At 41.6% G+C, this 15141-nt stretch overlaps 1 protein-coding gene across 2 annotated transcripts in view; it reads left to right on the top strand.

Moving 5' to 3' along the window:
* RALGAPB (Ral GTPase activating protein non-catalytic subunit beta) overlaps positions 1-15141 on the top strand; it is a 64231-nt gene that overhangs the window by 10145 nt on the left and 38945 nt on the right. For both annotated transcript variants that reach the window (XM_085241720.1, XM_085241719.1), the window contains exons 4-9: positions 1241-1404; positions 2580-2766; positions 5167-5298; positions 6502-6680; positions 9190-9338; positions 9449-9665. In XM_085241720.1, coding sequence (XP_085097846.1) covers positions 1241-1404; positions 2580-2766; positions 5167-5298; positions 6502-6680; positions 9190-9338; positions 9449-9665 — 1028 coding nt within the window. The remainder of the gene's footprint in view (positions 1-1240; positions 1405-2579; positions 2767-5166; positions 5299-6501; positions 6681-9189; positions 9339-9448; positions 9666-15141) is intronic.

Below are 15141 nucleotides of genomic sequence, written 5' to 3'. Positions count from 1 at the left end.
TGCTTTACCAAGATGATCTGTTAGAAGCAGCAGCACAGAACAACCTGTTGAAGTTCTGAACTGTGACTACTCCACGATTTTGCACTAGACGTTGTCTCTTTGTAATCTTGCTTCCAGTACTGTTATACAGTATATTTATACTAAGCAGATAAGAGCTGGTGATTTTTTTGAAAAGCACCTATCAGCTCAATTTGAGCTGCTATTCCCTGAAAATAGCAGATCTTTGTCCAGTGGATCTGCACGTTCTTGAGAGCTTGCGTGTGAGTGACTTGTGCTTTACATTGCACTGACAGTGCTTGGCTCTAGTAGTGCTGCTTAGTGGGTTGGTGAATGGTCATATTTCCATGATTCTCTTTATTAGCAACTGGTAGGATGACTTAAGCTGACAACTTGAAATTTCAAGTTTGCAAGTCAAAAAATGGCTCACATATTGCACGCTTAAATCAGTAAGCTCTTTTATTCTTCATTCTTTCACTCTTTAAGTTTTTGGGCTTGCTTAGATTTGTTTACCAGTGTCCTCAGATACTCTCCAGAACACTTCACGTAACTGCTCTGTCCCCATTCTGCCTTGCACAAACTGATTGGAAGAGAGCCTGCTGCACATGCAACACCTTGTGCCGCGTGACTCAGCAGAGGCAGTGTGTAACTGGTTCTTTAAGTAGGGAAAAACTTCACACTGCCAACTTCTTTCCTTTCTTCCCTTCTTATCCCTTCTTCCTTTAGTCTAGTTTCCCTATTTAATGACTTTCTTCCAGATTTTCTTTTTCCTAAATGCCAGAAATTCAAGGCAAGAGTTGGGTGTACATTTGGAAGCAAGAGGTGAACAAGGAAGAAGTTTGTTAACATGTTTTCTTCTAAATTCAACACTTTCTTCTCACTTAAATATGGAACAATGAAAGGTGTCTTAACATTCACATTGTTTGTCCTAGTAAATATTTTCTTGTTATAAGAGATTATACTTTCTCTGGTTAAAATGTTCACATTGTGTTGGTGAGTTCATGTAAAGAAAAGCATTATGGTACACCTTGTACTTGTTAAGACAGAGGATGCTCAGATGTTAGGATGCTCAGAGGCACAGCTGTGATGCATACATGCAAATTAGTTCATGTTCTTGGCTCTAGTTCAGTCATACTGATGTTTCCTCTTATAATTGCTCAAAGTTCAGATTATTGAACACGCTGCTCTATGGTGTATTACATTTCCTCTCTGGAGACTCAAGTAGTGTTTCCTTCTCTTGCAGGCCAGACCCAGGATCTAGTCAGATTAGGCTGTGCTTGCAAGTTTTGAAAGCAGTCCAGAAACTGGCTCGTGAATCAACAATTATGGCAAGAGAAACCTGGGAGGTTTTGTTGTTATTTCTTCTTCAGATTAATGATACTCTTCTAGCAGCTCCAACTGTGCAAGGTATGTGTTAGACTTTCATTTGATCCAATTACTGGAAAATGCTTTGGCTCTGCTGGATGTTGAACTGCTATGGGAATTTGGGGAAACGTGTTAAAAGCTTGTAGTAGCCACCAGAGTGCAATAGCTCACTCCTAATTCTCCTACACTGCTCCGAAATAAAGCACTGCCAGAGAAGATTGAGTGCTTTGGAGCTGAGTCAGTTTTCCAAAATAAGTTTTTGCAGAACGGTGGACTCAGTACACAAAGAGTTCGTAGTGAAGGGTTAGATAACATTGTTAGTTTCACTGCAGCCCATACATGCCTCCCAGTTTGTCCTGCCTACTGAAAAATAACATTATCAGTTTATACCTTACTTAAAATGAATAAGACATCAAATATTCTGTGTGCAGAGGAAGACAGCCTAAGGTCAGTAGCTGAATTCCCAGTATCTGTTAATGACAAGTGCACGTGGCTGGGTTTGCTCTGTTATCTTTGGGCATGTAAAAAGTTCTGTAGGAAGCAATGGGGAATTACCCTTAAATGATGAAAAATATGATGAAAAGGTTGGGAATCTTTACAGTTATTGCTTAAACTGAAATCTAATATGTGAGATGCAATTGTGGAGAGGGTCCAGAGGAGCCACAAAGATGACCACGGGACTGGAGCAGCTCCCCTACAAAGACAGGCTGAGGGAGCCGGGCTTGTTCAGCCTGGAGAAAAGAAGGCTGCGGGGTGAGCTCATTGCAGCCTTCAGTACCTAAAGGGAGCCTACAGACAGGAGGGGAATCAACTCTTGGAAAGGGTGGACAACAGCAGGACAAGGGGAAATGGTTTCAAGTTGAGAGAGGGAAGATTTAGGTTGGATGTCAGGGGGAAGCTCTTTGCTATGAAAGCGGTGAGGTGCTGGAACAGCTGCCCAGAGAGGCTGTGGATGCCCCGTCCATCCCTGGAGGTGTTCAAGGCCAGGTTGGATGGGGAACTGGGCAGCCTGGTGTGGTGTTAAATGGGGAGGTTGGTGGCCCTGCATGTGGCAGGGGGTTGGAGTTTCATGATCCTTGAGGGCCCTTCCAATCCTGGCCATTCTGTGATTTGTGAGGGTTGTGAGAATCCTTTAGTATCAAAATGTTCCTTGAGGAGATGTCTGAAGTTATTTACATTAAGCACTCACTAAAAGTATGCTTCATTTCTGCTCTAAGGTGGCATTGCTGAAAATCTGGCTGAGAAGCTAATCGGCGTGCTGTTTGAGGTGTGGTTACTGGCCTGTACACGGTGCTTTCCAACACCACCTTACTGGAAAACTGCCAAAGAGATGGTGGCCAACTGGCGGCATCACCCTGCAGTAGTGGAGCAATGGAGCAAGGTCATCTGTGCTCTTACCTCCAGGTAGGAGAAATTGTGCACGAAGAAATAGACACCTGCTGGTGCAATCACAGCTTGATTTCTCTGGAGTTTTGTGTTTCTGGAATGCACAGTGATCCCAGAGTGAATGAGCAAAACAAAGTGCTTAGTAAGAGATTTTACAAATGCTCTTGGTTCTTATGGTTTGGGCATGTATGTATTTTCATTCTGCAAGTGAATTGTCTAAATTGGTTTGCCCCTGTTACCGTGTAATCTCAGCATTTCTCCAACAATCAGCATTTTACTCAGTGTGAATGTATATCAGTCTCCATCACTGACTTTTATATTATGTCCTGTGAGGAATGAGTCATTAGCATTAGTGTAGCATTACAATTTGTGTGTATGACAGGCATCACCAAGATGATGAGGTGCTTATCACCACTGAGCAGTGTCTGTTTGAGGCATCTCCTGCTCTGTTTGTGCGATGCTATGGGCTGCCTGTGGGGATGTGATGGGCCAGATGCAGGCTGCAGTCTTCTTCCTCCGCAGGAGCAGTACCAAGCCACACTGTGAGGAGCTGGGGGCTGCAGGAGAGGCTGGGCTGTAGCAGGAGGCCTCAAACAGTGAGGAGAGCATCAGTACTGATAACGCTGGGCTCTTTGTGGTGTGAAGTCTTTGTGGGACAAATCTCATCCTCCTGGAGATGATGAAGTGGGGATCGGGGGATGAGTCTCCCCTGAGACTTAATAGTGATTTGCATGGAAGTTTGAAAATGTATTAAAATTGCTGCACTGTGAAAAATTGAATACTGAAAACTTGCTTTTTAATTACATGTGAAAAAAGCAAATGTAAATAGACGTTTCCAGATTATGCAGCTAATTGTTAAACCTATGGGAAATAAACCTATGGGAATAAAGTTTTGTGCATTTCCCACGCTACTTCTTTAGCTATTTTTGGTTTGTTCGATGCAGCATTGCATAAAAGAAGATATTTTATGATTCACTGATCTGAAAAGCAAAGCTCTGAATCCAAACACGCGTTTGCATTTATGTTCCATGCACTTCATGCCTGAATTTTATTCTTCACTGTTGACTAACAGTCTTAGTTCTGTTGATTCACAGTAATCTGCAGGTTTTCTGTAACGTTTATTTTGCTAATCTGCTGCATAGTAATGTTTGTAATGGTTTATATCTAATCCATAGCAAACTGAACTCCTCTGATGCTAACTTTAAGTTTAGTGGATTTTAAGCTGAATTTTTAATACTTAAATAAAATAAAATCTTCAAACAGTTAAAGTGCTATCCTAGTGAACCGTTGTCTGAATTGAGTTGTCATCAATCAGCCACAAGTAAGGATCTCAAAGCCAGGTAGCAAATTGTTTGCACTTTGAACCCTTACGCAGTGTTAATCTGTGTCCATGGCTGTGATGTCAGGGCAGAGTAAAACAAGGTCTCTTGTGCTGCCATACCATTAGGTACTCCTTTTCCCCATGTAGGGTGCTGTAAGTTGTTTTAACTGATTGTGCTGGATATATGCATTACAACACATTTCTGCTTGTAGTCGTTCTTCAGTAAGTCTCAAGTTTCAGTTAACATTCTGTCAGCTTCCTTGAGGAGCTGGTTTCCTGCAGCCCATAAAAGAGGGACTGTGAAGCAGTTGTTCTTCTGCAGCACAAAGATGTGGGCCATGACTTAGCAAGAAGTGCAACCCAAGGCCGATGCTAGGATTCACTGGGCGGGTCGTGATTAGGTTTGTTTTGTTGTGGTTTTTTTTTTTTTTTTTTTTTTTTTTGAAGCAAAACCCTGTAGGACCTTTGGGGCACAAAATGCAAACGGATGCTGGGGCATCCAGTGTGCACACTGCAGAGTGGCTCCTGCTCAATTTGGGAATGTGTATTTCTCTTTCTGGACTTAAAGAAGGCCTCGTCCTAAAGTTCATCTACTTTTCTGCCCAAACAAGTCACCGTGACGGACTGTGGTTCCCTACATGCTTTGACTGTCTTTTGCATGAGTTGGCTGCAGTGAATGGTAACTCAGCCTCTTTAACTTCAGGAGTAAGCAGGATTTCTGCAATACCTGAAGTGAGAAATGGTGCTACCAGACCATTTAACTTAGGGAAACAAAGAAATAGTTTCTTGGAATGGTTAGGAATTTCAGAAGGCACTGCTTTTCTCTCTTCCATGCTTTTAGAGAACACCAAGGTTATGCTGGTCAGGGAAGTGAGCGAAGTTTGCAAAGCTGGGGATGAAGCAGGACTCAAATCAGACAGGAGCAGATCAGAGGGGCTTGCCAGTGAGGATCCCAAATCACTTATCAAAGCCATTATCCTCATGGTATTGTTGCTGTAGTTCCTTGTGGCCTCATGCTCATTTCTTGGAGGCTTTGATGCACTGTTACATTTTGAGGAGTATTAACTGCATGAGGATCTGTCTGACTTGCTTTCCAGATTGCTGCGTTTTACATATGGACCTTCATTTCCTCCCTTTAAAATTCCTGAAGAAGATGCTGGTCTGATTCCTCCTGAAATGGACAATGAGTGCATCGCACAAACTTGGTTTCGCTTTTTACACATGCTGAGGTATTGTAGCTACAACCTACAACCTATTCTGTGTATTCTTGCACCGTTTCTGAAGATTTTCAAATGAAAAATTTCTCTGGAGATTGCTGAGCTGGATGTACTGAAGTAGAACAAAGTGTGAGAAATGTGTCATACAAGAGCCCTGCAGCAGCCCAGGGCAAAGCTGTGAGTGGGCCGTTCCATTCTCAGCACACCAGTTTGTGTTCTGAGTCAACAAGTTCAGTTAAAAAGTGTTTTTAGCTTTGCGGCATTTTGGAGGATCTTAAAAACAGGACTTCAATAGAACTGTGTTTCTCTGTGATAGCAAACAGGAAAAGTGGAACAATAACTCTGAGATATGCACTGCTTCCATTTGCTTTCCAGGGCGTTAAATTTAACCTACAAAAGATTATTTTTAAAATGGGTGTATCTTTTTGCTTTATAAAGAAAGCTTCACAGGTTAATTTTAAAATCTATACTACCCTTCCTCAAATTTGCAGCAGAACCAAGTGGCGTGCTTTGTTCTGGGGAGTGTTGGGAAGGCATCACATTAATGTTCCCAGTGGACAGCATAATTGACTTTTTCCTCTAAAATCATCCTGACATTTACTTATTTTACTAGTTAATTTCTGATTCCTTCATTTCTGATAGTAGCTTTGCAATTCTGTAGTGTCTTCCCAATCCAGGCTTGCTGGTGCAGCATTTGTATTTGGCAGGAAAAAACTCAAATTTTTACAACCTACTCCCTCACTTTCACTTCTTTTTTTTCCTGACAATGTGTAATTTATCACTTACCTTTGGGAAGAATCTTAACTATGTAAGATCTTAAAAATGCAGTTCAGAACATTACTGCAACTGCAGGGTTGCTCTCTGTAGGGTGTCCTCTTGCTCACTGGGTCTTCATAAATTGATTAAGACTATTTGAATGTTTAAAGCTTTTTAAAATAGGGAAATTTTTTTGTTGTATTTAAATGTTTGAACACAGTGTGCCACTACTAACCCAGGAAGGAAAAATGGACTTCTGTAACTCCTGAAACGGAGTAAAAGCAACAAAAAAGTCTCCAGTAGAAAAAATGCTGGCACAAGATGCTGACCTTTTGAGGGTTTTTTATTTGTTGATCTCATGTGTTACTGTTAATTAATTGCCTTAATCTCTAACCATTCTTGAAATTCTAAAAACTGTCCTCAAACTGACTAAAACATATTCTCTTTTTTTGTGTGCAGTAATCCTGTGGATTTGAGTAACCCAGCCATTATTAGTTCTACCCCCAAATTTCAGGAGCAGTTTCTGAATGTGAGTGGGATGACTCAAGAGCTGAATCAATACCCCTGCCTTAAGCATCTGCCTCAAATATTCTTCCGTGCCATGCGTGGGATCAGCTGCTTAGTGGATGCTTTCCTAGGTAATGCTTCTGACCTACCTGTGGGTAGCTGGGAGCAGTAACCTGGTCATTACTTTCTTTTTTTTTTTTATCTGGATTCTTCAGAAAACAGATGTGACTATTTGTCATATGCGAGTACAGCCTAAAATTGATAGAGAAGGGACATGATGCCACTTTTAAATGGCTGTCTGTGTACACAGTATATTTGAATGCAGAAAGTTACAGTTGACCTTAGTTTTAAATGAGTGCCAAAAAAGTTTTAATTAAATGTCGAGTCCTGCATTAATGTCTCTCCCCCAAGTAAGGCTTCTTTCTCCTTTTATCTAACAAGCAATACAAGTGTTACGCTTCTAGCATGTTGTGAGCACTGACAACTTCATTTACTGACTTTGTGGCTGCAGCTGTGTGCAGTGCCCATTTCTTGGTAGGTATTGATTTTTGATTGGCATCTTCAGGTACTTATTCTGCAGCTGGCAGTTGCTCTTAGTTTAGGAATGGTAGGTGAATGCTACTGCTGAGAAAAAGAGCTGTTTCTTTGCATCTCCTGGTAACCAAGTTGTTCAGGTTCCCTGAAAGATAAGGTTAGATATAAGCACTGGCTGCTAATTTTTAAGTGATATTGTAAAGCATTTGAAATGTAAGGCAGTATTCTAAGTACCCTTCAGTCTTACTGAAAATTCTTCAGAGTTAATGTGCTATTGTAAGATCAGAAGAGCCACCTGTCTCCTGCTTTTTTTTCATTTAAATGTGTGCAAGCAAGTGTTGCCATGTGCCAGAAGTGTGAGCTGGTACTGGACTGCAGTTGAGCAGGTACAGAAACTGTGCAGGAGAAAAAACAGGCTGAGGAATTAGGCTGTGTTGCTACCCTATGTACCCTATTCCCCTGTGCAAACAAGCTTTGGTTGCTATGTTTTTCACTTTGGTAGGAATAGCATTGTTTAAAAAGCTACCAAATAACAGAAAAGAGCCGATGGTCAGTTCTCACTTCACAAAGTGGGGCTGTTCTAGGAAGTGATTGTGACTTTTAAAAGTGGTTGTGTATACTGTGCTTCTTTCAGATTCCTTGCCACCAACTTTAAGGAATTTTAATGATTTCTATTTACTAGTACTACATCTGAGGTATGAAATATTCAGTAGCCGAATACTACTGGAAGTTGTGAAAGGAAAACTATATATAGGCAAAATATGGCCTTACTTCATAAAAACGTCTTCGTATTACTCTATCACTAACCTGTGATGGATTTGAGAATCTTCACTGAAATAATAATAAATAAAAATTGCAATCTGAGCATTAGTATAGGGAGAATCCTTTCCTGTCTGTGCAAGCTGAATTAAAAAACAACAACAACAAAGCCCAACAAACAGATGTAGCTCTTGGGCACAGCAGAGCTGTTGGTGACATCAAATGCAGCACACGCACGCAGTGTCCTGGGCAGAAGGATGAACTAGGCTAAGGCTAATAAGGCTAATTGTTACCTACTACACCAAGCATTGAAGCACATTGTTTTTATTTTGCCTTCTCTGGTACATGTGTAGATGATGTGTGCATCTGGCAAAGTGTTTCACCTTATTTTCCACCCCCTCAAAAAACAAGTTATAGCAAAGGAATAAGTTTCATAGTACATACATCACCTCTGCTTGGGGCCCAGCAGCAGTGGTTCAGCAGCGGTTCATTGTTCTGTGCTGTGTATATGAAGCATTTGAGTGTTTCAGCGTAGTCAAAAAACTGTGTCCAGTCTTCAGACATGTTGCAGTTTTGCACTTAATTTTTCAAGTGGGGGTGAGGGAGTGGTATTCACTGAAATGGGGAGAAGTGCTGTTTGTCACTGCAAATTTGGCAGAGGGAATTTCCAAGCTAGTTACTTCACAATCTGTGACTAGAAAGAGTAGCTTCTTACACACTTCAAATACTTCCCCCAGGCTGGGCTTTGTGAGATTGCTGATCCAACTTCTTGCTGCCAGAAAATTACAGCTTGCTCAGCTTTCTTACCCATCCCTTGCACTGGCTGTAGTGTTTGTTCAGCGAGCTGAACCAGTTCACTGAAACAGCAGAATGCTGCACTGTGGATTGGGTTTGTCTTAATGTAGTGAGCTGAGCTGACTGAGGGTCAGACATCCTAGAGCTGCCTCGGAATGGGCTGTGGGATGTAGGTTGGAAAAGAAGGGCAAAGGTGAGATGCATCTGATTTTTGGCAGGAGTGAGCTTTTAAATTGGCTTTGGCAGGTGAGCCTTGCTCCTTTCCCTCTGCCTGCTCCTAGGCTTAGTACTTCCATGTGCATTTCCCAGGTTCTGAAGCTGTGGTTTTCTGTTAAACATTTGTTTATCTAATACAACCAGAATTTTCTTCTGTTTGCGCATTTATTTTTGCCAGTAAAAGGGAAAAATGTTTTTCTTGTTACGGCTGTTCATGAGAGTGGGGAGGGAGGGAGGGAAAGCTGGTCTATTTACAGAAGGTCCAAAGGCTGTGTAACTGTGCTGCTGTGTGTGACTTCCTAGAAGGCGTGCTGAGAGCTTGCTTGATTTTTGCAGGCATTTCGCGACCCCGCTCAGACAGTGCACCGCCCACACCAGTAAATAGGCTGAGCATGCCCCAGAACACTGCTATCAACACGACTCCACCCCACAACCGAAGGCATCGGGCTGTGACTGTGAATAAAGCAACAATGAAAACCAGCACTGTAAGACTTCGTATTCTGCATTTATGTACTTATCCTGTTGGATAGCTTCCTTGGCTAGAGGAAGTGATTTTCATTTTTCTAGGAGCTGATTTGTTCTTCCATTCAAACAGGCAACCACTGCGCATGCTTCCAAAGTGCAGCACCAACCATCCTCTACTTCTCCGCTCTCTAGCCCAAACCAGACAAGTTCTGAGCCACGGCCACTGCCAGCTCCTCGCAGGCCAAAGGTTAACAGCATCTTGAACCTCTTTGGGTCGTGGTTATTTGACGCAGCGTTTGTTCACTGTAAACTTCATAATGGAATAAACAGAGACAGCAGCATGACTGGTAAATATTACTGAAAATGTGTTCATTTTTTTCTTGTTTTATTGACATTTCCTACCTGCAAGATTAACATAAATGCGTAATCAATAAATAAAAATAAAGTCCTAAGTGCTTATAGTGGTTAACCCCTCCCAGCTGAACCAGCGCTGATAGGTGTCTGGAGGCTGTTAAATTAAAACAAATAAATAAATCAATTACTTTTCACAATTAAGCACTCATTTGCTCTAACAAGTAGGGTGGTTGCAATTGTGCTAGTGGGAAAGATTTTATACAGAGGGAAATAAAGAGGCAAGAATTCATTTCCTGGTTTGAAATCTGCCTGAATATACCTTTGAGTGATGGCAAATTTTAATAGTGACTCTTACGTTTGTAAAATTGTCAAACCTCACTGCAAATACCACACAAAGTGATGCTTCGTGTTTTTGGAGAACGTTATGTGTACAGATGATTCTTAGCATAGCAAGTTGTTTTCTTTCAGTGATGGTTGTTACATGTTCCCACATAAGACATGATACCTTGCTTGTCTACTCAAGTGCTAGGTTTATTTTGTTTCCTACACTTTGTTCAGTTCTAGAAGTTAGATGTTTTGAGATATGATAGAAGAATTAGGGCTCTGCTCAGAGAGGCTTTCAAGCACTCTTTCCTTGAGCGATTAAAATTCAGAAAAAAAAACTTTCTCAGTCCTTGCATTTTTCCTGCTCTTTATATTGTACTTCAGATGTCTTCTAAACTTTTACAAGAGATCTGTTCATCAGAAGCTCACTGACCAAAGTAAGAAAAATAGATAGAGGTTTGTTGTAGCAAGTTGGATTTCTAATAATACTCAGTATTAGCAGTTAAACTGACAAACTTCCTTGTTCATTGTACCACAGATCACATTTTTCCTTTGTGCAGAAATGATGGGTTTAGGATTTGGGATATCTTAAAACTATTTCAAAGTAAGCACTGAAGAAGGATCTGTGCTGCTGAAACTCTGTAGAGAGGCACCGTTCCTTCGGAGATCTCAAGGTCAGCTGCTCAGAAAACTCCCAAGGACCTAACCTCATGGAGTTCCTTGACTTGAAGTATCAACATTTTCAAAGTCAGATCAAAGTCAAAATTAAAAGGCTTATTGTCTAGAAGTCTAACCTAGGAAACCAGATGCCTCCAGGAGATATCTTTTACATCTAGGACTTTGTAAGGCAAAAGGTGCTGTGCTGGACTGATGAGATGGGCCAAAAGGGCTGTATGCTGTGGTCCCTCTCCATCACACAAGTGGGACCCATCATATCTTCATGTTGTGCCCATTCACTTGCCTCTGCTTATTCTACTCAATATAGAATCATAGAATCTCTAAGGTTGGAAAAGACCACTAAGATCTAGTCTAACCATCGTGCCCACTAAACCATGTCCCTCAGTGCCATGTCTTCATGGTTCTTAAACACCTCCAGCTACAGTGACTCTCTGCTACCTCCCTGGGCAGCCTGTGCCAATGCCTGACCACTCTTTCTGAGAAGAAATATTTCCTAATATCCAACCTCAACCTCTCCTGGCCCAATTTGAGGCAACCGGTGTCCTGAGAGCAGAGGCCAACCCCCTCCTTGCAGGTAGTTTAGAGAGTGATGAGGTTTCCTCTGAGCCTCCTCTTCTCCACAATGAACCACCCCAATTCCCTCAACTGCTTCTCATGGTCTTGTGCTTCAGCTCCCTCACAGCTCTGTTGCCCTTCTCTGGATGCACTCCATGGTCTCAGTGTCTTTCTCGTAGGCAGGGCCCAGCACTGAACACAGCCCTCGAGGTGCGGCCTCACAGTGCTGACTGCAGAGGTACGATCACTCTGCTGGCTGTGCTGTTTCTGATGCCGTTGGCCTTCTTGGCCAGCTGGGCACACTGCTGGCTCATGTTCAGCCAGCTGTCAGCTAACGCCTCCAGATGCTTTTTCTCTGTGCAACTTTCCAGCTACTCTGCCCCAAGCCTGTAGCCTGCAGTCCATCTCCCATTCTCAACAGCTTAGTACTGTAATGCTTATGTCACTAATGTGTTTTGCATGTTTGGCACTGTTATTGATAAATCTTGTGTAAGTCTCAGGAAGAAAATCCTCTCTCTGCAAGACCAAGGAGATCTCACTGCCATGGTGCACCTTTCCAGAAAGGTGACACAAATTTTCAACAAATACTGATGTGATGTGATTTCTAAATAAATATTCATGAGCTACCCTAGAAGAAAGCATGAAGGATGAGATGCAGTTTCAAATTCTACTTCAGAAATTACTTCAACGCCTTCAAATGAGCCCTGCTGATTCACAGGGACCGCACATCATCTTTCTCCCATCTTACAAGACATCTTTTTGATGAGTTTTATGAATTAAGGAGCAGTTGCTCAAGGACTAGGCAAATTAGTAGATACAGCTTTTCTGGACCTTTTGCTTTTATTCTAGATGTGGTGCCTTGTGTTTCTGATTTCTTCAACTCTTTCACCTCCTGAAAGGAAATCTAGAAGAGTAAGAAAGGCATTTATGAGGTGGAAAAAATATTATAAACCAACTTATTGTAGGTTTTGAAAAATACTTGGGTGGATGGGAGAGTAACCCAGCTGGCACTAGTTGATCTTGCTTTGATTTGAGCAGGATGCCCAACTAGGTGATCTCCACATGTTCCAACTTCAGCTGTTCTATGGTTATGTGAAAATAAATACTGCCCCGCTCTTTTCAATTTTCTGTTATTTCCATGGTAAAAATTGTACTAATCTAGAATCCTGCAATGGTTTTCATAGATATTTCACATTTGCAGTTGTAGTGTTTTTAATCTGTGTCTGTTTGGGAAAAAAGAGATTGCAGAATTATTTTCTCTGCTGTGAGGTTAGCTGGAGGTAATCTGTATACAGCTGAGTGTTGATAGGGTTTCGTCACCTAGAAAGCAATCTTCCTGTTTGCTCTGAGCCTCCTCCTTCCAGGTGGTTTTTCGTAGTTGTTTCGATTCTGAAGATGTAACAGGGATCTTGGCATCGTCAGTGCCAATGCCCTTGTGCCTGTTCTGTGTCAGGTTTTAGGGTTTTTTAGTTTGTGCACTGAAACCTTAGCATGAAGCTTTACAGAAGGCAGCTACTAGACATTATTCTGTATCATAGGAAGAGTGGAAAAATGTTCTGTTCTGTAATGTGTTTGGCATTGAAAGGAGTTGGGTGTTGCTGGTACAGTCTGTAGAATGAGATGGCTCAGTGATCGTTATTTAAGCGTGGGATGGGGTGCTCCACATGATAAAACTCCTTGAGAAATCCATCGGGAAGGCTTTAGGAAGATATTCCTGAATATGGCAGCTCTGGGGAATGCGTGCAGGTGCTGAGCTCCAGCTGGATGTATCAGACACGCTGGGCTGTGTAAGTGTGCTGCTGCTCACTGCTGTCCTCAGCAAACGGTGAGGACTGGGAGAAACTCATTAATCCCTTGTGCCAGTGTTTTAATGAGAGGATCTTCCAGTCGGATGGGCTAGTTCTTAAACCTTGTTCCCAAAGAAGTCACAAGCTTGCCAGCCCTGTGTTGTAAAGTGGCTGGGGGAGTTGCTGCAGATGGTTGCTGGTATCACCCAGGTGCTCTTGGGCCTCGAAGCAATCTTGGGGTAAAGTTTAATCCTCATCATTTTGGCCCTCCTGTTGCTATTGTGGTGCCCCAAAGACTGCATAGGTCTAGGAGGCAGGCAGGAGAAGCCTTGATGGGGGAAGTTGTGAGCATTGCTGAGAGGCTTGGTATAGGTCTTGGTCTGACCGAGGTGTGCAGAGAATGCGAGAGATGCAGATTGCTCTCATGATGCCTGGCTACTGGAGTCCTTTTACTCTTCATCTGTTTCTGGAGACTGTTTTTGAGATGCTGATCTTTCTAGTGGTGCTCTGGCTCTTATTTCTGCTTTGGAAGGTTGTTGGTGGAGCTAATGGTCAGGGGAGGCGTGCCCATGCTGGTTTGGGTTGCTAGCAGCGTGGCATACGGAGGATGGAGCAGTAGTGCAGTCAGGAGCTTATGGCTTGGAACCTTTGGTTGAGGAGGCTCTGTAGGTAAGTAATCTGCCCCTTACGAGACATAACCGAGTCACTGAAGCCGTGGGGGAGCCCGCTTGTGCTCACGTACAGGGTAACATAGGCGAATGCACCTGAGCTGGGAAGGGTTAATACGTCCTTTTAAAGAACTGATGTACGTTGGTATGAACAGATCTAAAACTTGCTAGTATTTTGTAACTTTTTGTTCATTGTTTTGCATGATACTCTCAAAACCATAATTTTGGACCTGAATGCCGATTTCCTGTGTGTTTAACAAGCTTGCTGTATCATAAAGCTTTTAATCTATTTTTTAAAAAAGCTAAAAGCTTCTTAACTTATATTACAATTTCACCATCTTAAAAGTATTTTATAACTACTGCTGTCCTTTGATTTGTTTCCATTTTATTTCTATTATCTTGCAGCATCTTTTATCCAAATTCTTCTTTCTTATAAATCTTGTAAGTAGGAACAAGTAGCTTTTCCTTAATTGCGGTCATGCTTTTCTTTTTCCATAATCCCATCTTTTATTTGTAAATTCATTCTCATTGTCTCTTGTAGCTTTTGCACTTTTACTTGAAAAAGACAAGTAATTTTTTTGTGTGTGTTTTTGAATGGGGAGGATTGTTGGCAAAAGCAAATTAATCTGCCTGAATCAGTCCCATCTTTTATGTACTTTAGTCTGTGATCATGCCATGAGTTTCAGGACTTTGCACTAACCATGTTTTTTTTACTTAAAGCTTATTTTACAGACCTAGTGTTTGATTTGTATGCGTTGTGCATGTAGTGTTTTTTTCCAACTACAGTATATTGCTGGATAGCTTATTCAGGACAAAAAATGGCTCATGGGAAGATGCATAAAGATTTGTGCTTATTTACTACTTACACTGTGAAAATTTCTAAGCTAACAATAGGTCAAACAATGAATTTATAGACAAAAATTAACGGGAGGCGCTTGTCATTGGAAAGTTTCTTTTTAAAAGAAACACAAACAAGCAGCAAAAACTAAATCCAAACAAAAATGTTATCCATAAATGAGAAAGTATTCCATACATCCAAGTGTTCGAGTCTTTGTTTGCAAGACTGATTGTGAACGTGGTATTCCCGAGTATCCCAGGCATGAGACAGAGCAGGTTCTCTGCTACTGGTAGAGTTGTTAGCTTGATTCATTAGGAGCACACGTTATTTGTTCTGTTTGGTTTTGTAGCTCATAAAACGTCTGAAGATCAGCATAGTCTTAGCTAAAAATGCGAGAGAAAATGCTGCTTCTGCCATTAGTATTCCAGGAGTGAATTTTTTATTTTTTTATTTTTTTATTTTTTTCCTATCTCCTTGGTCCTTGAGGGCATTACACACAGATTTGTTTTGGTTGCCATTTTAGAAGAAATGAAGAAGCCAGCAAAATGAGTAGCCTCTTGCAGCCTGTGTGTCTGATACTGGTGTGTGAAAGGTGTACTGGAAAAAAGACATGAATTGA

This window comes from Meleagris gallopavo, chromosome 22, assembly GCF_905368555.1.
Source record: "Meleagris gallopavo chromosome 22, MGAL_WU_HG_1.1, whole genome shotgun sequence".
Lineage (NCBI taxonomy): Eukaryota > Metazoa > Chordata > Aves > Galliformes > Phasianidae > Meleagris > Meleagris gallopavo.
The sequence above is the reverse complement of the archived record's forward strand: the minus strand, read 5'-3'. Positions and strand labels throughout refer to the sequence as shown.